At 57.8% G+C, this 20,962-nt stretch overlaps 2 protein-coding genes across 8 annotated transcripts in view; one reads left to right on the top strand and one right to left on the bottom strand.

The window, feature by feature from the left end:
• The window catches only part of JSRP1 (junctional sarcoplasmic reticulum protein 1), an 80,563-nt gene that overhangs the window by 41,008 nt on the left and 18,593 nt on the right, over positions 1-20,962 (top strand). The window lies entirely within an intron of this gene.
• AP3D1 (adaptor related protein complex 3 subunit delta 1) overlaps positions 1-20,962 on the bottom strand; it is a 35,042-nt gene that overhangs the window by 4,761 nt on the left and 9,319 nt on the right. The window contains exons 2-31 of one of the 5 annotated variants that reach the window (XM_081500003.1): positions 16,753-16,848; positions 16,534-16,614; positions 15,523-15,603; positions 14,236-14,343; positions 12,362-12,649; positions 11,947-12,155; positions 11,753-11,826; positions 10,565-10,614; positions 9,633-9,682; positions 9,497-9,545; positions 8,678-8,823; positions 8,457-8,605; positions 8,139-8,369; positions 7,767-7,998; positions 6,825-6,970; positions 6,305-6,446; positions 5,816-5,887; positions 5,192-5,267; positions 4,748-4,947; positions 4,428-4,501; positions 4,063-4,237; positions 3,658-3,714; positions 3,034-3,141; positions 2,719-2,865; positions 2,481-2,528; positions 2,143-2,332; positions 1,922-2,010; positions 1,728-1,813; positions 1,057-1,178; positions 875-954 (exon numbers count right to left, since the gene is read on the bottom strand). In XM_081500003.1, coding sequence (XP_081356129.1) covers positions 875-954; positions 1,057-1,178; positions 1,728-1,813; positions 1,922-2,010; positions 2,143-2,332; positions 2,481-2,528; positions 2,719-2,865; positions 3,034-3,141; positions 3,658-3,714; positions 4,063-4,237; positions 4,428-4,501; positions 4,748-4,947; positions 5,192-5,267; positions 5,816-5,887; positions 6,305-6,446; positions 6,825-6,970; positions 7,767-7,998; positions 8,139-8,369; positions 8,457-8,605; positions 8,678-8,823; positions 9,497-9,545; positions 9,633-9,682; positions 10,565-10,614; positions 11,753-11,826; positions 11,947-11,994 — 2,841 coding nt within the window. In that variant the 5' untranslated portion in view covers positions 11,995-12,155; positions 12,362-12,649; positions 14,236-14,343; ... (1 more) ...; positions 16,534-16,614; positions 16,753-16,848. Of the gene's footprint in view, positions 1-874; positions 955-1,056; positions 1,179-1,727; positions 1,814-1,921; positions 2,011-2,142; positions 2,333-2,480; positions 2,529-2,718; positions 2,866-3,033; positions 3,142-3,657; positions 3,715-4,062; positions 4,238-4,427; positions 4,502-4,747; positions 5,024-5,168; positions 5,268-5,815; positions 5,888-6,304; positions 6,447-6,824; positions 6,971-7,766; positions 7,999-8,138; positions 8,370-8,456; positions 8,606-8,677; positions 8,824-9,496; positions 9,546-9,632; positions 9,683-10,564; positions 10,615-11,752; positions 11,827-11,946; positions 12,156-12,361; positions 12,650-14,235; positions 14,344-15,522; positions 15,604-16,533; positions 16,615-16,752; positions 16,849-20,962 lie in introns of all 5 variants that reach the window. The other 4 variants (XM_081499999.1, XM_081500000.1, XM_081500002.1 and 1 more) reach the window with 4 other exon arrangements.

Below are 20,962 nucleotides of genomic sequence, written 5' to 3'. Positions count from 1 at the left end.
CAACCTTTCAAAAAAACTGGTTACTAAATTTATCTTTCAAAATGGATAAATAAGCCTTCTAGCCAAGATAACCAAGAAAAAGGAGAGGAGACAATTACCAATTATCAGGAATGAAAGCTTATCACCACTGATCCCTCAGACACTAAAAGGAAAAGAAAAGAACCAGATGATTTGATCCACCATCACCTCCACAATCCAGATGAAACCAACCACTTCTTTGAAGACTACAAACTATTGAAACTCACACAGTAAGAAACAGACAAACCAAAGAACCCTAAAAGTATCAAAGAAAGAAACTGAGGATTTCCCTGGTGGTCCAGTGGATAAGAATCCACCTGTCAATGCAGAGAACACAGATTCCATCCGTGGTCTAGGAAGATCCCACATGCTGAGGGGCAACTAACCCCGTGTGCCTAGAGTCCGTGCTCCTCAACAAGAGAAGCCATGCAATGAGAAGCCCTTGCACCAAAAGTAGAGAGCAGCCCCTGCTCACTGCAACTAGAGAAAGCCTGCAGCAACAAAGACCTGGAGCAAGCAAAAATAAATTTTTAAAAAAGAAAAATAAAGCTGTTATGAAAAAAAAAAAAAGAAACTGAACTTGTAGATAAAAACTTTTCAGCAAAGAACTCCCCAAACCCAGATGATTTCCCTGAATTCGACAATAATATGCCAGAAGAAACACACTGACTAAACATGACCTCTTCCAGGAGATGTGCAAGGAAGGAGCGGGCCAGGTGGAGGAAAGGCAGACACTGCTCATGAGCACAGGGTCAGAGCCTTCAGCAAAATCATCTCAGACTGAGCTCAGAGCAGAGCAGTTGCGCTGGAGGACAGTGGTGAGGCTGGGCAGGCCCGCCAGACCCCGAGGGCTCACCTTCTTCACCAGGAGGCAGACGTGGTGGCCCTGGATGGAGCGGCTGTACATGGAGGCGCAGGAGTCCACTCGCTCCACAACTGCAACAGAGAGCGGTGTGAGGCCAGGCCAGCCCCGTGCAGTGGGGGAGCCCCGGGTGTGGGAAGAAGGCCAAGCAGTCTATCAGCTATGTCCAGTCTTACCAGAAAAACGGTGATGAAAACAGATCTTTGCCAGGAGGTTATGGAAGGACATACTAATGCCATCCACCTTGATCGAGCTCATGCTCAGGTCCCCAGACTCCAGCAACTTGGCAAAGGCATCACTGTGGGAAGGACAAAGAGAGGGTGGCAACAGGGGGCCCCGCCCAGAGGTGAGCGCCTCCTCTGAAGGCCTGTGGCTCAGGGTCTCCACAGGTCCTGTAAGAAGTCAACAGCTGAACAGTATCCCCAAAGCCCCTAAGTTTCAGCCCTGACCCCCAGGCCCTGGGAATGTGACTGGGTTTGAAGACAGGACCCCAATGCAATGTATTAGGGGTCCTGGTGTGAACAAGAGGTCAGGATGCAGACGTGCGGGAAGGATGAGCATCTGTGCCCACAGGGGCGGGCAGCCATCTGCATGCCACGGAGCAAGGCCTCAGGAGGACCCAGCCCTGCCCATATTCTGGGTCTGGAGTCCAGTGTCCAGTCCAGGGAGGGAGGCAGGCCTGTTGTTTGGGCTGCCGGGCCTGTGCTGAGCGTGAGGTGCCTGAGCCAGTCACCTGACACTCCACGTACAACCTTTCCTCAGGTCAGAGAATGTCGTGGAGATGACCGTCTGGAGCCCCCCATGGTAGGAAAGCGGGGAGCTGGGGGCAGGAGGGAGGGCAGCGCACCTGTAGCACGGCGTGGTGACCAGGTACGAGGTGCAGGTGAAGTGCAGTTTGAAGTCAAGCTTCTCGTGGGTGGAGCCTTCGTTGTTCTGTGGGGCAGAGGGGGTGCAGGGTGAGGGGGCACAGGGTGAGGGGGTGTGGGGCAGGGCCTTCAAGCTCAGGTGCATGACTGACCCTTGAGGCACCCTCCTCCGTACCTTGGCGATGAAAGACAGGGTCCCCTTGAGCTTCTGGGCCATGACAATGCTCTGAATGGTGAACACAAACTGGGCCTCGTTGGAAATACCTGGTGTGGGCAAGACATGGGCCTGAGGAGCAGTGCAGGATGCCGTCACCTGAGCAGGCAGCAGGGACTTAAGGCTGCCCAGGGTCTGTCCCCAGAGCTGCTGTCCCAGGCCGGTGAGCCAGGCTCACTCACCAGGGGGCAGCTGGAAAGGCACAGGGACACCGTCATGGACCGAGGAGCCCTCGGGCCGGGCCAGCCGGGCATTGAGCGAGTCCAGCACATTGAGCTCCATGCTCTTGAGGAAGCTGTCGCTCTGGTTCTCCAGGACCACGGAGACTGTGACCTGGCTGTCCTTCTGTAGGCTGCCTTGCACGTCGTATGTCTGCAGAGCAGGACCCAGGGTCAGTGGTGCAGGGGAGCCACTGTGGACCCCGTGCCTAGAGAGTGTGGGCAACCCTTCATGTCCAGAAAAAGGAGCCCTGAGCCCCAAGCACACTCGGCCCACCTCCTGAAAGCCAGACTTCACTTACCATCTTGATGTAAGAATTTTCAGCCAGAAGGGTGTAGCTAGACATGGGCTGTGGACAAAAGAGAAACATGTCAGCTCCAGGCAGTGAGGACCTGGGAGTGACGGTGAGGGCTGCTGGGGGGGCCCCCTCAGGAAACGTCAGGAGCATGAGAATGGGGGACAAGAAGACCCCACGTCCCAGACTACACAAGTCTAACTCCAGAGGCTCCCAACACCAGCTGGTTTGGGAGGACCCTCACCGGCAGGGGCTCCTCATCGAGTGTGCCGTTCTCTACGGGCTCAGCAGCCTCCTCATCTGTCGGCAGCACCTTCTTCTTAGACTTCCTCTTGTCCTTGGACCGCTCCTCGTCTTTCTTGTGTTTCTTCTTCTTGTGCTTGGAGGGTTTCTGGAGCAGGAACACGCTTGAGTCAGCCCTGCGCTGCTCTGACAAGCCACAGCCCAACAGTGCTGCGTGATTAGGATCCAGGGAGTTTGGCAACAGGAGACTGCTGTTAGGAACCCCAGCAGTGCGGGAGCACCGCCCCCAGCCCAGCCCCCGCACACGCGCCCCCACCTTCTCCAGGTCCTGCTCCCTGTCCTCATCGGCGTCCTGTTCCTCTCCCCGGGGCTCTTCATGCCCCTCCTTCAGGACAGTGACTGTGGTATTCACCTCCAGCTCTTCCTACGGGGGGCCAGGCCGGGGTTGTCGGGGGGCTTCAAAGGCAGCCGGGGCCCAGGATGGGGAGTCCTGCACCCCCTGACCTGCTTTGCCCTGGAACATCCTGCACTGATGAGCCTCCCTCCTGACGAGGATGTGTGGCTCCCCCTCAAGTACTGGTGACCAGCAGACAGGAGAGAAGGCCTGGTATGAGGCCAGCTGGCACTGATCCAGAAGACCCCAGAGCCACCAGGCCCCAGCCACAGACACGAAGCCACTGCCCAAGGCTGCTGCCTAGCTCTGGGGGCCTGGGCTCTGAGACAAGGGCCCGCCACGAAAGCACTGCCTGCACAAGACCCTGAACATGGGACTGAGCCGGCCCAGACCTGGCTGGTCTGCCTGAGGATCACCCCACATCCCTCTGCCCCTAGTGAGGGGGGCCCCCTAATGCCTCTAAGACGTAGCTCTCCAAGGCTGAAAAGCACAGGTGTCCAGCTGAGGAGCACTTGCAGTCAGCACAGGTCACAGCTAGGCTCTTACCGGGGCTGGTGTGGCAGCATGCGGCGTAGTAGACAGCCAGAAGTCCAAGTCCTCACCCTGAAACCACAGGAACACAGGCCTTTAGCTGGAGCAGACGGATGGGCCCTGAGAGGGCACAGCTGCCCTGAGAGGCACAGGACACTATGCCCCACAGGACCCGAGTGCACTGGGAGCCAGTGGTGCGTCCAGCTCTCTTGCCATGGGTCCAGGCACCTACCGGGAGGGACCACGCATGCAGGCAGAGTCGTGTTGCTCTGGAGCGAAGTAACACGACCTATGTGCAGTGGCTCTGCCAAACCCTCCCTCCATGTGCAGGACACGCACACCACGGGGGAGGGGAGATTGACAGCCCAAGACATCCCTGCTCCACCCCGTCTGACAAGACAAGTGAGCCTGGCCTCTCACCTTCTCCACTCCCTTCTTCTTCTTCTCCCGCTCCTTCTCCTTGTGCTTCTTCTCCTTCCTCTTGGGTTTCTTGCTCTTCTTCTCCACCAGGGAAATATCCTCTTTCTCAGGGGACTTGGAGGTCTCAGGGTTTCTGTGTTTCTGGACGGGCAGCTTCTCGCTATCAGCTAGGGGCCTGGGGGTGGGCACAGGATGAATGGCTTGGGATGAGGCCTGGAGGGAAGTAGCCCACTCTGCTGCCAGGACCCTCACCCCAGGCCATGCCGAGCAATCAAGAGAGGACAGAGGGAGGGACTAGGACATGGGGAACCCAGGCCACATCCAGCCCCACAGGCAGCTACCCTGGCCTCAGTCTCAGCACTTACTTATCCAGGTCGATGTCCAGGGCCCTGTAAGGGTCATTGGGATCTTTGTCGTCCTCGTCACTGGGCAGGGCGTTCTGAGGGACGACAGGAATGCTGTGTCTGGATCAACCCACCCTCCCCACAAACCCACCAGGCCTCCACCTCCCTTCTCAGAGACAAACCAGCAGGTCCACACCCATGAGAACATCTGATCTGGGGCCTGGCACTTGGAGTGGGCGGGGGATCAGGACAGTTAATGGAACAGAAGTGCAGGGGGTGCTCATAGCTCACAGGGCAGAGCTGACCAGGGCCCCGGGGGCAGGGCACGGTGGGCAGCTGACCTCAGGCATCTCCTCGGTGACGATGTCCACGCGCTGGGCGGGTGCGATGTCCTCGTCGCTCTCCGTGTGCAGCGAGCTGTGACGCCGTGTGCCCCGGCGCTCGCGGTCCCGCTTCTTCTTCTTCCGCTTATCCTTCTCCAGCCGTTGCCGGTGCCGCCTCTCCTCCTCCAGCTTCACGTACTGGTCCGATAGGGGCATCCCTGCTGAGACGTGGGTGCTCAGCCCACAGCCTGAGAGCCATACTCTGCCCCCACCCAGGGGGCACTGCCCTGACCACTGGGATGCAGACAGGGGGCCCAGGGTGGTGTGGGGCTGGACCTGGGGACCCGTGTACACGCCCCCTGCTGGCAGGGGGGTGGGGGAAAGGATGCTGGCTGGACAGAGCCAGAGCAGGGGCAGGCCTGAAGCTGGTCTGCAACACCCTCACCCCACGCAGACACTTGCCTGGCACCTTCAAGGGCACCGAGAGGTCGATCTGCACCACGGGGATGTGCTCCACACCTGGCGCGTCCTGATACCGCTGTGGGGAGACAGTGAGGCCAGTCACCATACAGGGCAAAGGGTCCAGCATGACGCTGAAGCCGCAGAGCAGGGCTCGTGGAGAGGGGCGGGGCTGTCAGTGCGGGGAGTACAGGACGGGAGCAAGACTTGTCTGTTTTTTCATTTGAATCTTTTTTCAACTTGAAAGTCACACTTTGGAAGCACGGACATTTGGAAGCACAGAGACACAGGACTTCCTGCTTCTGGAAAGCGAGCATCAGCAAGCCTGACACACGTGGAGCCATGTCACCCTGGGGGAGCCCAAGGCGGCCAATGGGTCTGCTGGCTGGAGGGGGACAGATGGTGGCAGTGGCGCCTGCAAAGACCCCATGTCCCTCGTGCTCACTCGCTTCCCGCTAAGGCAGAGGAGTCTGACCTCAACCACGCAGAACTTGCTCCCCACTTGTCGCTACTGGGGGCTCCTTGTGGTTCTGCCCCTGGACCTGCTGACAGCCTCACACGGCCCAGGGATGGAGAGCAGACGGGGCCCTGTGGCCCATTCCTCTGGGACAAGGAGTCCAGCCTCACCTTCTGGGGGGACGGGGAACTCTTGATGTAGAACGGGTTGTTGGCCTGCTCTTGCCTGCGGGCTTCGCGGCGCTGTGGGACAAGGTTCAGTGAGCACATCAGTGGGTGTGCAGAGTGCTCGCCCTGCACCCTCCCAAACCACCTGCACGAGCCAGACCTAAGGGACAGGACACCTCGCCATTTTCACTGTTGGCCTTGGGCCAACAGAGAAGAAAGCCAGCGTGGACAGGGGTGGAGAGGGGCGGCCAGTGGGACCACCCGGGAGCTCCATGGCTGGGGCAGGGGGATGGCCCCTGCAGAGGAGGAGCAGAGCAGGGAACAAGGCACATCTCATACCCAAGTCTGCACGTCGTCCCCAGGCCCCAGACCCAGAAGGGCAGAGGTCAGGACCCACGGCTCTCCCTGGGGAGCTCTGGCCCGAGAACAAGCCCACCCAAGGTCTGACCGGAGGGACATGAGCCACAGGGCAGAGCAACCCCCCTGCCTCACCCGGGCCAGCTCCTGCTCGTCTGCCTCGGACGCCCGTGGCTTGGTGTGCCGCTGTTCCTCGTCCTGGAATATGGCCTTAGGCTTCTCATCCTCAGACTCGCTGTCCGAGAGCGGCTCGTTAATCCAGGCATCCAGGTCCAGGCTACAGGACACAGGGGTCACATGGTGGCTATGGCTTGCAGGCCCCGCCCTGGACACTGCTGTCCCCTTGGAAACCAGGACATGAAGGCCAGGCAGTGGCCATGGGCACAGCGGACAGACCAGGGATGGTGGAGCTTGGCTGCCCCCAAGGCTGATAGGCAAGGAATGCCCACTGACCTTCTCAGGGATGGCACCAGGGTGAGGGCAGCAGGGCCCCAGAGAACCAGCCAAGCGCCCTGCACACAGTCTGTGTGAGGGCGAGTGGCTCTCCTGACCTCAGGGAACGTCCTTCCGTCCCCTCCACCACTCCTGGCTGGCAGAAGCCTGGGGGGGCCCTCATGCCACCTGGCTCCAGGTCTTCTGATGGCCACACACTTACCCTTCGGGGACTGGAACCTTCTTCTGTGCCTTGGGAGCCACTGGGTTCAACTCCCCGGCAAAGAGGGCGCTCACTTCCTCTGCCACCGGTACATCCTTGGCCTGAAGCTTCTGCACGTGCTTGACCAGCTGCAAGATGCAGGATGCCTGCGGGGGCCCCAGAGGAGTCAGGAGGGAGCCCCAGACGACCGGCCCCTGAAGGCCACTCAGCCCCTACAGGGCAGTGCCCACACAGCACACACAGACACCGAGCTGCTTCTGACTGGAGCCTGGCTGAGAATGTCTGGAAGGCTCTATGAGGAGCCACTTGGCCCTGGGGCCTAGACAGAAAGACACAGACCAGCTGCCATCTCCTTCAGAAAGAATCAGTGACAGAAAGCAGGTTCTGAGCAAGATGAAGGGTAAGGGGGCTGAAGGAACGCCACCCCATTAGGCAATTGCTCCAAGAACCAGCAGCCCCGACCTCTGGGAGGCACCAGGGTGCATTCTCTTGGCTCTGGGGATGGGACCACAGCCGACCTGGGCTCACGGACATCAGCCGACAGATAAGCTCATGTCCAACACCTGACTATGACCGCAGAGACCACTGGGGCCTGCATCACCACAGGGCTCATGAAACAGGCTGCCAGGCCACCAGCGCCCAGATGCCACCTCAAGCTCTCGTTGATCAGCTCTCCTTCACCCTCCCGGTCGGCAGCCACCAGGATCTGCGGTCACCTTTGATGCATCCCCCTCGGGCTGACCACGTACCTTCCATGGTCTCCCGTTCCCTCACTGTCTCCCACCCCCACTGTCCCTCGCCAGGCTCCTCCTGTGGGGACCACCTGGGGCCTCCCCAGCACAAGGGCTCCAAACTGGCCTGCCCTGCCCCCGGCCAAGAGTGGGGGAACCACAAAAGGGCCCCCCTCGCACTGCCCTCAGGTGGACGAGCCCCTGCACTCACCCGCTCCTGGACCTCCAGGTCCGCACTCTGCACGAATTGTGGCAGCCGCTCCACCAGGAGCTGGGTGACCTCCTGGGCTGCGGACGCATCTGCCGCCTGCTCCTTTTGCTGCAAGATGGCCGCATACAGCTTGACCACGTTCTGCACGTACACAGCCTGGATGTGTCCTGGCAGTGTGGTGACCTTGGGCCGCAGCATGGCCTCCAGTGTCTGCTGGGGCTCCTGCAGGTGTCTGGGGGATGGGAGGGTTGGTGAGTGGCCACCCCAACAGCTCCGTGTCCCAGACTCCTGCCACCCCCTGTGACCCCCCACCTGGCGCTGGGGCTCAGGGAGGGGACCTGGAGGGAGAGACCACGGCCATCCTCCACTCACTCAGAAAATTCCCCGCAAATCCAGGCAGCTGCATAGAGCACCTCACAGATGCCGCTGCGCTGAGGGCTGCTGGCCACCAGGTGGGCACTGTCAAGCAGTGCAGACATCTGTGCCACGGCGAACCTGCGGATGGCCTTCACACGGATGGCCACATCCAGCATCTGTGCAGCGATAAGGTGGCCGTGGCGGGTGCCCTCCAGCCGCGTCAGTTCCACAAGGATGCTGATGTACCTGCGGGACGGGGTCTGTGAAGGGCCCCGCCAGCCCCAATGCCACCCCACCTCCCTCCCTCTGGCCCCGCCAGACCACAGGCCGCACCATTCAAAGTTGGTGATGTGCTGGTAGTTGGACTGGCTGCAAATGTCAATGATCTTGGTGAGCAGCTCATCACGGTAGGTTGTGCCCTCGGCCTTGTCCACATGGGTCATCAGCTTCTTGACGATCTCCATCAGGTTCTTCTTGGACACCTGGGGGCAGCGGTGGTGAGGGAGGGGCCGGGCCGGCAGGGGGACAGTGTGGGCGGCAGGGCAGGCACGCACCATTCCGTACAGGAGATCGAGGGCCCGCAGGCGGATGGACTCATCCTTGTCATCCAGGCACTGCAGCACGAGGTCCTTGTGTGCCTGCACAGACTTGGGGTGCGTCCTCAGGATCTTGGACATGGCCAGGAGCCCCAGGTACTTCACTGCGGAGACAGTGGGCAGCTGTCACACCTGCATGAGGTTCGGGGGCGAGGCCGGGCTGCAGCTACACCCCAACCACCTGGGCACTCACGTCTTCCAGGCACCAGGCCCCCCCTCACTGCTAACCTCCATCACCCCAAACACACAACTGTCTATACCAGGGGCAGCCAACTGGGCCACAGGTCAGGTCCGGCCGCAGCCTGTATCCATGGCAGCATCACTGGCACATGACATGCCTGCCAATACCCGCCAGGCAGCTTCTATGCTACTCTGGCAGAGACCACACAACCTGCAGAGTTGACCCGAGTTACTCCCTGGCCCTTCCCAGGAAAAATTCAGTGACCTCTGCTCAAAACCAACAGATCTGGAGCGCCTCCAGGAGTGCCTGTCTGGTTAACCTCCAGGGAGACTGCAGGCCCATGGGGAGGCCCCCCAAAGCCCGGCCTGCTCCTCCCGGGCCTCAGTGCACCCTTGACCTCTCACCTGTGCGGCCACAGCCTCCCCACCCCTCCCTGCAGTCAGGTCCTGCCTCCCCATGGATGCGGGCACAGGGCTGAGTTCAAAGACATTTTCAATGGGCAAAGGGCTGAGCCACACACCGAGATGCCAGCCCACTGTGTAGATATGTAGTGGCACCCCCAGGCCCTGCAGAGCCTGGAGACACGAGCAACTCACAGTTCTGATCGGAGTCTTCTATCAATATCCTCAATTTCTGAACACAGAGCTGCAAAGACAATAATACTGGTCACATCTATGCCCATGTGGAGCTGTGACCTGGGGCCAGGAGGGGAGCCTGGGTCCTGGGACATACCTGGATGCTGGCGCTGTGGTTGGGCATGCCAGACGACAAGGAGATGAGCACTGAAACAGACCACTGAGTGAGGGCCCACGTGACTGGCCCAGGGAGCAGACCACAGTCCCCGGGGACCCGAGGTCCCTGTCTGGGGCAGGCCCATGGGCCACCCTACCTGAGACCTGCTGACCGTGATGCGCAATGGAGCAGGCCATCTCCTATCTGCATCCTCACTCCCTCTCCCCACGGCCAGGGCCAGGGCCGTCTGTGATCCCGCCCCACCTCAGTCTTCCCTGTGGACCTTCCCACGCAAAGGGGCCACTCTCCAGCCGGCCTCCTCTGCTCCCAAGTCCCATGCTCGCCCTTCCTCTCCGTGACCATCGCTGATCCTCGGGGATACTCATGGCCCATGCAGTGGTCATGAGCATGGGCCCAGGGCCAGCTTCCTGAACCTCACTGAACTTACAGCTGCCCATAGATCTCTGAGGAGCAGCCCAAGCTCTGGGCAGGGACAGCCAATGACACTGAATCCTCAGGGCACCACCTCTCTCTGCCCGCCTATCGGAAACTGGGCTGCAGGGACAAGTGACCCACAGCTAACGGGCTATAGGAGACTGTGTGGGGAGGGCATGCAGGTACCCTCTGAGAACCCTCCTGGTTGCAGCTCCTATACAAGACACCACACAGCACACAGCCTGAGGCCTGCTCCAGAATGCTCAGGAAGACAGTCTCGCTGGTGGGGGTGCAGTGTTTATCACTGGAGCCTGAGGCGGCAGCAGTTCTGGCCACAGCAGTGTCCAGTCGCTGACAGGTCCACAGGGCCAGGCCAGGAAGCTTCCCAGGTGGGAACCTCAACTCCAGGGGTGTCTGCACCTGCTGGTGAGGTCCCGGGACCAGTCCCCTAGCCAGCGACAGCACCCTGATCCAGAGCGGGTCACCCCGGCACTCACCTGCGATGACGGTGTTGACACACTCGTAGAGAAGGGACATGGCAGACGTGCTGGAGACGGAAACAGAGGAGCCGGGAAGACGGAGGCTGCCTGCCTCCCGTTCACCCCAACAAGACCCCCAGGGAACTGTCTCAGGGAAAACCCCAAGCCCAAGGACTCATCTTCTGATTCTGTGAACCCCATGAAGAGAAGCCAAGTTCCCCAAAGACCCCTCTCTAGCAGCACAGATGTCGCCGGCTGGTTTCACTCTGACAGGGAGGTGGCCTGATCTGGCAGGAGGAACACAGAATCGCAACCCACACTACCCCCCAGGGGTGTCCAGGGGTCACTCAGGCACCAGGCGTGTCCACTCCACTCTGATATTCTCACAGTGATGCTCTCTAGTTCAAACCCCTAAAGGTCAAGAGAATGGGCCACCAGAGTCGGGCCACCAGAGTCAGGCCACGAAACAGGTTGCAAGACCAAGGGCCCAACATTAATACTCTGAAAACCATGGCTACTTCATAATGACTGCTGATTTGTTTCAAGCAACAACAGGGGCTTCCCTGGTGGTCCAGTGGTTAAGACTTCACGCTCCCAATACAGGGGGCCCAGGTTTGATCCCTGGTTGGGGAGCTAGATCCTGCATGCTGGACTATGCAGTTTCACGTGAACAAGAGTTCACATTCTGCAACTAAAGACTCTGAGTGCCACAACTAACACCCGTCACAGTCAAATAAGCACACAAACAAAAGCAAAGCTAACAGTGTCCTGAGCCATTGGCCATGTCCTAGGGGATCCCAGGAGCACGTTCACCCCAACAAGACTCCCAGGGAACTGTCTCAGGGAAAACCCCGAGCCCAAGGAATCATCTTCTGATTCTGTGAACCCCATGAAGAGAAGCCAGGGGATCCTGGCACTTGGAAGCCCCATCCTCATGATTCAACCACAGGCACCCCAAGTTTCCTACAACATTCCAGAACTGGGTGGGGACACAGTCACCTCAGGTTATTCAACTTGACCAGTAAGAACCCTTGTGCACCAGAGCTGAGCAGGACAGCTCTCCCCACAGACCTAATTGTGGCTGTTTGCAGACTGGGGAAGGGAGCGCCCAGGGACATGGCTCCAGGCTATGGCAGACCTGCAGGCCCGCTCGCCACTCCCCCCATCCCTCCTGGGGGCGCCCTCCCACACCGGCCCCAGGCCTACCTGTGGATCAGGTTGGTGAGAGGCTCTATCAGCTTCTTGCCCAACCTTGGCTCCAAGGGGGTCAGAGCACCAAACTAGGGGACAAAGAGGCTGGCGGTCACCCATAGCAGGGATGGGACGGTGGCCTGGGGCCCTCACCAAGGACACCCAGGGGCCCTCTGGGAGCGGGTGGGGCAGGCCAGGAGAACACCTACCAGTTTGATAATCTTAATAAGGACCCAGTTGTTGGTGGAAGAGGTCATGAGCTTGAAAAAGAGCGGGGCAAGGGAAAGGTAGTTCTTGGGGTTGCGTCTGGCCAGCTCGCAGATGACGTTGACTGCTGCCGACTGGACTCCTGAGAAGGGAGGGCCCCCATCAGTAACAGGGTGTCCTTCGAGGCAGGCGGCCCCCGACACACTGTGGCCTATGGGCACGGCTCCCCCCAACTACCTCGAGGGGTGTCCCCAGAGGGTCAGTCACTCAAGGTACAGGACACTCACCCCACAAAACTACATCCCCAGGGAGCAAATGGAGGGTCTGTCGGCCCAGAAGCAATGCCACCCCAGGAGGAATGAACATCAACAGCACCCAGGGCTTGGTTTCTAAATCCCACACCAAAAAAACAAAAACAGGGTGGTCTGGAGAAGGGTGGGCTCCAGGCTGGTGGGAAAGTAGAGGAGGTGCCCCGGGGGGAGGATCAAGGACAGGGTCCCAAGACCTAGCACCCCTCCACCAGGCCCTTAGATACACGGGCCCCACAGGGCCCTTTCTAACTCAAATCAACATACCGGGGTCGGGATCCTCCAGCTTCTCCTTCAGGCGGGGGAAAGCGGGGCGCAGGGACTCGGGGTACTTCAAGAACACCTTGTACATGATCAGCACTGCCTTCTTCCGGATATACGGCTTGGTGTGTGACATCTGTGGGGCAGACGGCATAGGTCTCCCTGCTGACGCCCCTGTGCCCCGCACCCCTCACCTCCTTATCTCACCTTCTGCTACCGGCTCACCTCCTGCTCACCTCCCACTACCTTGTCACACTCCCAGACCCCACCCCCTGCTCATCCCCCACCCCCCTCACCTCCCACACCTTCCACTCCCTCCCGTACTCATCTCCCACATCTGCTCGCATCTCACCACTATCACCTGAAGGAAAACCTCTCCAACTTAACTGGCTCCTGGTCTCTGAGCCCTGTCTGCACATTTACTCCACTGCCCCCCTCCCCACCAAGCCCAGGACCACCCAACAGTGTCTTAGATGGAATCAAATCCTGCCTCCCTGAGTCCACGACCCCAGCCTGCCCTCTGGAGGCTGAGGTCGGCCTCCACTGTCAGCCCTGGTCATGAGCTCCTCTGGTCGCTGAGGTCTGTCCCCAGGGCAGGATGCTGCTCTGCACCCCAACATGGGACCCTGGAGCTCCTGCCCTGCCTTCAGGACTGTGCTCTGGCCACGAGGGCCTCTTGTCTATAGGTGGGCACACTCCTCACCTGTTAGGGCCCTGGGAACCTGGCCTGAGAAAGCTGCCCTGCCCTCCAGACCCAGCACCAAGACAAATCCCTATCGCCCTCCTGTGGGCGTGTGTCCACCTTCATCTGAACGGGTCCTCACACCTCCTGAAGTGGGCCAGAGGGTCAGTACTGTTGGCTTTGTTGGCCAGTCTCTGTACAGAGTCTGCCCTGGCCGCTGGGAAGCCCAGGGACACAGTGTGGACAAAGGGGCAGGAGCGTGCGTGGACACATCATTTACAACAGGCCCCGGACCTAGAAGCTGACTATACTCACAGCCTTCAAGACTGCAAACCAAGACTGGAGCACCTGCACAGCAAACAGACTATGTCTGCACAGAACCCTCACGGGAGGGATGTACTGCCCTCCCGCATGCTGTGACATGGTCAGATGGGGAGCCTCCCAATCATGGAGAATGAGGCACTGGTGACCCTCTCAGGGCCTTGAGGTCTTTATTCTTTTGTGTTTTTTTTAGAGTCAATTCTAGTTTTATTTTTCTTTCTTTCTTGTATTAACTTTTACTAGAATCAAGGACTGCGATTTCTAAGAACACATTCGCACTTCACAACAAGGTTCCTGCCCACCCTAGAGATCAAAGCTGGCTGGGAATTCTGCTTTTCAGATGCACAGAGCCACTAGACATCAGACTGCACCCAAATGAAGATAAAACATGTCCTGGACAGAGACCACCTAACCGTGCTGCCCGCTGAGACCACTGCCACTGCCACTCACGCCTCAGTAAGAACACAGCTGATGGGTCAAGTACCCACCATCACCCCCAGCCAGACCTTGTCCTCCCCAACAGGACCATTCCAGAGGAGATGAGGTGCAAGTCAGGCCCACCAGGTGATGGAGAGGGATATGGTGACTAGGTGTCCCAGCTCACCCCAGGAACCCAGGCCGTTTCCACCCACCCGAGTGCCCTCAGCATGACTTTACAACCAGATTATCCTGGCACATGAGGGAGCAAAGCCAAGGGGAGGGCCCACTCCCAGACTCACCAGTGTCATGATGTCGTTGGCCAGGTCTCTGGCAAGATCTGGGGTAACAAAACAGGATAGGCCAGTCAGCGCAACGCCAGTGTCGTACTGGCTGGGGCTGCTCAGGTCCTGGAAAGGGAATGCGAGGGTCAGAGGCGGGCACCGACCACGCCTTGCTGGGCCCCATCTGTGCCCACCAGCCCTGCCCTGGGTCTGGAGACGTGTGGGACAAGGATTCATGAGGAGCAGCCAGTTCCGCTGTGTCACCAAGAAGAGCTGGGATGGCTCTGGAGGGACAGAGGCAAGGGCTGCCCCTCACTCCAGGTGTGTAACATGGCAAAGCTGCAGAACCCAGGGCCCTGACCACCCAAAGGCACGCAGCAGGGGCCCCCCAGAGGGAGACACCCGCAGGTGACTCCTCTAGGCCCCTCCGCAAGTATTGAGAAGCCTCCACTGGAGCCCCACTTCTCAGGGAGCAGGAGAACCAGCAGAAGAAGCGCATCTGCCCTGCTTGACGCCCCAGCCTGAGCTCCCCCGCCAACCTGCGTGGAAGCCCCATCTTGGCACAGAGAGGGGACCCTCCCCACACTTCACATGTGGTAAAATGTGCACTCAGAAATGTCTGAAGAGTTAACCTTCTAGACTGAGGTAATGGTACGAAAACATAGGCTCTTAAAGTTCACTGCAACCCCGAATGCAGAGACCGGACCTCACAGCACATCCCTCCACTCAAAGTGACTCGCATAGCCTGACACGGGCAGCAGCCACCTCATGGTGTGTGGAGGCCTCAGGGCAACTCCCGTAGCCTGCCTGCCCCACAGCACCTGCCTGGGAGCCCAGTCACCTGTCCCCTGCAGGGTGACCACACCAGCTCCTGGGCCCCAGGCCTCCCCCAGCCACCTGAGGACCCAGGGCCACAGGCTCATGGCAGTTCTGCCCAGGAAGGGTGCCTCTGATGGCCCCCTGACCACTCTTAGCAAGAGCTGATCAAGTCCTCGGGCCAGGGCAGAGCGGAGCACTCATTGCTCTCACCACAGAGCTGAAAACCACTGAGGGACAGAGAGACACACAAGCCGATGCCCAGCACCCAGTAGGCAGAAAGTGCCACCCCCCCCCAGCAGGTGCCCCCACGAGAGGGGGCAGGTATCGAAAGGAGTGACTGAGGGCAGTCCCCCAACACCAAGAGAACTCAAGAGGAGGGCTACACATGCTGCCCACCACTGGTATTTCTGAGGAGGGCAGAGACCATCCACTGCCCACTAACCCCCACTCTCCACGTGCTCCTGTGGGGGGGTAAGAGGCCCCTACCTTGCGGATCTGGTTGGTGGTCAGCATGATGACGTCGGTCCCTTCGTGAAAGCACTGGGAAGCCGCGAGGTAGCCAATTCGCTGTGAGTGCAACAAACAGAGGCATCGGGCACAAGGGGAGCGGGCCACGCAGCCCTGGCCGGCCCATCCCCCACCAGGAAGAGGACACCCCGCCCCGAGTGCGTGGTCTCTGGAACACAGTGGCTGTCAAGTCGGCCAGCGTGGCCTATCACTGCCCTGCAAATCCTCACCGCCTGCTCAGCAGCTGATGGAGAGTCTCACAAACATGGGATGACCATGGGCTCCCACTTCTGTGGCTGGGGTGGCCTGAAGGCACACCCACACACAAACGTGTGACACTCCAACACACGGGCAGGGCACCGGCCCAACCTTGGCAAGCCCGGCATCATGTTTCCTCCCCAGGAGAAACTGGCAGGCAGCATGAATGACCAGGTCCCTCAGGAGGACACAGCCTCAGCTGCCTGCAGGGTGTGTTCCCAGGGAGAACCACGGGACGCCCCTAAATGGGCTACGGGTGGTGAAGACTGCTTTCCAGAACATTTACTAAAGCAGGAGACGACATGTTCAGTTTTTACAACATCAAGTAATAGGAAAGCAATGTCTCAAAGTGGCACAAGTAGGCTCCGTGAGATGAAGGCAGAAGGTGCTGAGAAGCACCAAGATAACTGACCAGTGGTGGCCTCTGGGAGGATGATCAGTGCCTGCCTGTTTTTTTTGTTTTTGTTTTTTGAAAGGTTACAAATTTAATTTGTATCACAAAATACATAACCACCCTACAAACCTTAATTTCACTGACACTTCTTCAAACGAAAACATGGTGTAAACGGTGCTGAGACCTTGCTGGGCACATGTATGATGTATGATGGGAATAGGTCTCCGGCGGTTGCCACTGTGCCCCCTCACAGCCCAGCCTCATCACAGGACACACGCCTTCCCTCCCCCAGGACCCCACACACGGGGTTCAGGACCCAGAGTGGGCTGTCCCCTCACCTTGAACGTGAACTTGGAGGCGCTCATCACTTCGATGATGTTGAAGGCAGCCCAGCTGATATCGTAGCCCAGCATCTGCAGCTGTGGCAACAGAGCCGGGGTCTCAGGCTTCTGCCCAGCCCCCCTCCCCCAATTCCCTGGGCCCAGAGGATGAGGAGACAGATGAGGAGAGGCGGGATCTCAGGCTCGCGCCTGACAGAGCGAGTGGCCGGCACTCACATAGGTCAGCTTGCAGACCGCGTTGGCTTTCACTGCGATATTGTCCTGCTTCAGCTCCTGCTTGATTTCATCGATGCACTGAGAGATATATTTTGCCTAAAATGAAAAAAGAAAAATTGAGGAGCTGTGAGTGTCTGGTTTCCCTCATAGCTCAGTTGGTAAAGAATCCGGCTACAATGCAAGAGACCCCGGTTCGATCCCTGAGTTGGGAAGATCCCCTGGAGAAGGGAAAGGCTATCCACTCCAGTATTCTGGCCTGGAAAATTCCATGGACTGTGTATAGTCCATGGGGGTCTCAAAGAGTCAGACACGACTGAGCAACTTTCAAGTGTCTGGCTAAAACCTAAGACAGACACAGAACACACAGTATGCGCTTCCATTGATGGGAAATGTCCAGAAGAGGCAAATCCAGAGACAAAGAATGAGCTCCTGGTTGCCAGGGCCGGGGAGGGGGAGGTGTCTGCTAATGAGGATAGAGTGATGGAATGCTCCGGAATTAAACAGAACTCTCTGAATATAGTAAAAACCACTGCATCATACACATGAGAGCAGGGAGTCACACCGTATGGTTTTAACAACATGGCTGCTATCCTTAGAAATCCTGTCAGTGTGATGAACTGCCCGGGATCCCCCACAGGCCCTCCTCCCAAGGGGCAGGCAGGGAGGGTGGGGGAGAACAGGAGCTGTCCCCAGATGAGCTCACCAGCATGTTCCAGCCCCCGAAGGACTCATGTCCATGGCCCATGTGGGTGAGAGGGCCCACACAGGCCCCGTGCTCACCCTGGGGCCAGGCCATCCAGTGGGCAGTGTGGGCACATAAGAGCCGGGGTGGGGGCTGTCCGCCTCCAGCCCTTGTGGCCCCCAGCTCCTCCAAGACCAGCCACACTGGGCAAGCGGCACCGCAAATTCCCCAAGGGATCCCCACTTCTGAGTTCACCCCACCAGCAGGCTCTCCTGCATGCGTCACGGGTCTGTGTGCAGCCCCCTCCCTCCTCTCAGTGGCGCTGTAGTGTATCTGCACTCGGCTCCATGGCCACCATGTGTCCATTCTCCCAGCAGGGCACGGCTCGGAGCCCTCCCACCTTCCCACTCTTTCAACACATGCTGCCGTGGACATGTGTGTGCAGGGCTCTATGTGGACACATGTTTTCAATTTTCCTGGGTTTCCTCACTAATCCAGCACTCATACTAGAACACCAATCAAAAGTCTGGACTGACACACGAGGCCCAGAGCAAGGAATGTGCCCCATGGGACACAAGGCTCTCATCCAGAGACACACGCAGATGTTACAGTGGCAGTCGCAATAGAACCCAAACCTGCCAACATGGGAGTCCAGGTGTCACCAGGCTGTGGGGGAGTCTGGTGCCCACCCCGCCTTCCTAAGAGCAGGAGGAGCCTGTGATCTGACCAACATCAGGGTGGCTAGCACAGCAGCCCTGCCCTCACTGGCCACACCCTACATCCAGTGTCACCCCCGACCTCTGGGGGCTCCAGCACAGGCTCCTGGGGAAGGTGCCCCCAGTGCATGCCCTCAGCCAGAGTCTGATATATACTCTATGACCGTGTCGGACAATGGAACATGAATGAGTCACCAGATCCTTCCAACAGGCTTCCAATTACTAATCCCCTGGAGCCTCAGTCCCATCCCTGTGTATGGATGACCCCTTTCTGCACCCTGGACCGGCAGTTAATGATTTAAAAGGGAAAGAGCAGAGAGACCATCCCAAGCGTGGAGAACCCGGCTGAGCACACAGCGCTACAGACCTGCTTCTGCAGTGCCCAGGGGCAAACAGGTGCTCACACACATATGCTCATTTACTGGCACCTCAACACAGATGCTGGTTAGCTGGTGAAAGGCCAGCACACCATGCTCTCTGCACATTATTTTCCAGGAAGCCCAGAGACACCTTGGCTTTCAGGAGGCCAGGCAGAGTCCGCTCCCGGGAACATCTGCGCAGCCACCCTCAGACCAAGCCTCCCACAGCCCTGTCTGCAAATGACTCTCCCACAGCACAGGGCAGGAAAGACCACTGGGTCCTGCCCCAGCTTTGATCCTGGGCGAACGCAGCCGCTGGGAAGTGAGGGGAGACTGGGAGGGGGAGGACAGCCTCACATGAACCCTGCCCCATGGACCCCAGGACCCCGTCCCCACCAGAATGCTGCACACAGCCTGCACTGCAGCCCACTGCAGGGCACACAGAGCCAGAGCTCCAGCCCAGACAAGGTCACCGCCCTAAAACACACCCCTCTTGTAAAACCAACACTCTGCAGAGAACACCACAGAATCCAGAGTGTCTGCAACACACCATCCACAATGTCTGGGTCACAGTCCATAGGTATTTAAATTTGAAACGGGAGGGCTTCCCTAGTGCCTTAGTGGTAAAGAATCCGCCTGACAATGCAGGAGACAGGTTCGATCCCTGGTCCGGGAAGATTCCACACGCCACAAGTCATCTAAGTCTGTGTGCCGCAACTACAGAAGTCCATGTGCCTTATAGCCCGTGCTCCGCGACAAGGGAAGCCACCGCAATGAGAAGCCCGAGCACCACAACTAGAGAGCAGCACCTGCTCTCCACAACTAGAGAAAAGCCCCCACAGCAACAAAGACCCAGCACAGACACAAATATATTGTTTAAAAAAAAAAAACCTGCTTAACTTAAAAAAACACTAGAAACAGAAAAATATAACCTATAGCCAAGAAGAAAAAAAAAAGATGGCTGGCAAAGACCAACCTTGAGATGTCTCTGGGGATGGAATGAACATACAGAGATTTCAACTCAGCAGCTGTAACCATGCTCTCAGGGCCAAAAAGAAAACATACTCGTAATGAATAAAAAGAGAGGACATCTCACGGAGAAAGGAAAGCTACACAGAACCATCAGATGGAAATTCTGGGAAGGGAAACAGCAGGGACTGAGGAGGGAGCTCAAGCTGAGGAGAGGGGTAGCAGTGTGACAGTGGGACAAGAGGGATGCCTTGAACACAGCAGAGTCAGAAAAGGGTGCAATAACGGTGCAGCAAGTGTACACTGAGACCCAGGGAAGGAGGACAGAGAAAACAGCTGGGAAACTAACAGCTCAAGTTTCCTCAAATTTGGTGAAAAATATAAACTGACAACTTCAAGAAACCCAGCACCAGTTCTCTGCAATAGGAAACACAAACGCAAATCACACCCAGACACATTGCAGACAAACTGCTGAAAACAGACTAAGGAGACAGTCTTCAGAGCAGCCAGAGGAGAGTGGCCAGAGGGGAGCCCTGAGGTGGGGGAAGGGGGGGCTCAGGGCTCCCCACCCAAGATTGCCCCTCAGAGAGGGAGGCAGAGTAACCACCCCCCCGACAGCGACCCTGCACCTCAGAGCACCCCATGGGGCAACAGCTGAGCCCACAGAAGTGACTGACCCAAGGAAGGAAAACCCTTTCTCAACACTAATTTTTAGCCACAACACAGGTGCACAGGCTTGGGGTTCCTATAGGCAGGACAGGGAGGGAAGGATTGTAAAATATGAAAAGGATCTGCTTCACTCAGGAGTGTTTAAATATTTATCTAAAACAGAGTTACACATATGAAGTTAAAGTAAGGAACGTGGGAGAAAACGGTATACTAGTCTTTGTAGTCTTACTTGCACGTGGCATTGCTAACAATGAAGTATTTCTTCTTCTTTTTACAAAGAGAAAAAAAAAAGGCCAGGGTATACAGACGATCTAGATCCAGTAAATTATACAGGCAGACGTGGGAGGTATTGTAGGGAAGGTCCCAGACCACCGCAATACAACGAATATCGCAATAAAGCGAGTCACACAAACTAGGTGGTCTCCTGGTGCATGTAGAAGCTACATTCACACTATTCTGTAGTCTGCTGAATGTGCAACAGCATCGTGTCTAAAAAAAAAAACAAGTACACACCTTAATTAACAACACTTTATTGTGGGACCTTCCTTAGTGGTCCAGTGGCTAAGATTCCAAGCTCCCAATGCAGAGGGCCAGGGTTCAATCCCTGGTCAGGGAACTAGATCACGTGTGCCACAAATAAGTCCTGGTGCAGCCAAATAAAATTTCATTGCAAAAAACGCTAACCATCATCTGAGGCTTCAGCAAGCTATCTTTTTTGGGGGGAGGGGGCACGATCTTAGTTCCCTAACCAGGGATCGTATCTGGGCCCTCAACAGTGAAAGTGCAGAGTCCTAACCACTGGACCATCAGGGAAT

This window comes from Giraffa tippelskirchi, chromosome 6 (genome assembly GCF_054371585.1).
Source record: "Giraffa tippelskirchi isolate mGirTip1 chromosome 6, T2T-mGirTip1v1.2.pri, whole genome shotgun sequence".
In the NCBI taxonomy this organism is placed as follows: domain Eukaryota; kingdom Metazoa; phylum Chordata; class Mammalia; order Artiodactyla; family Giraffidae; genus Giraffa; species Giraffa tippelskirchi.
Note: the sequence above shows the minus strand (reverse complement) of the source record. Positions and strands in the feature narration are given on the sequence as shown.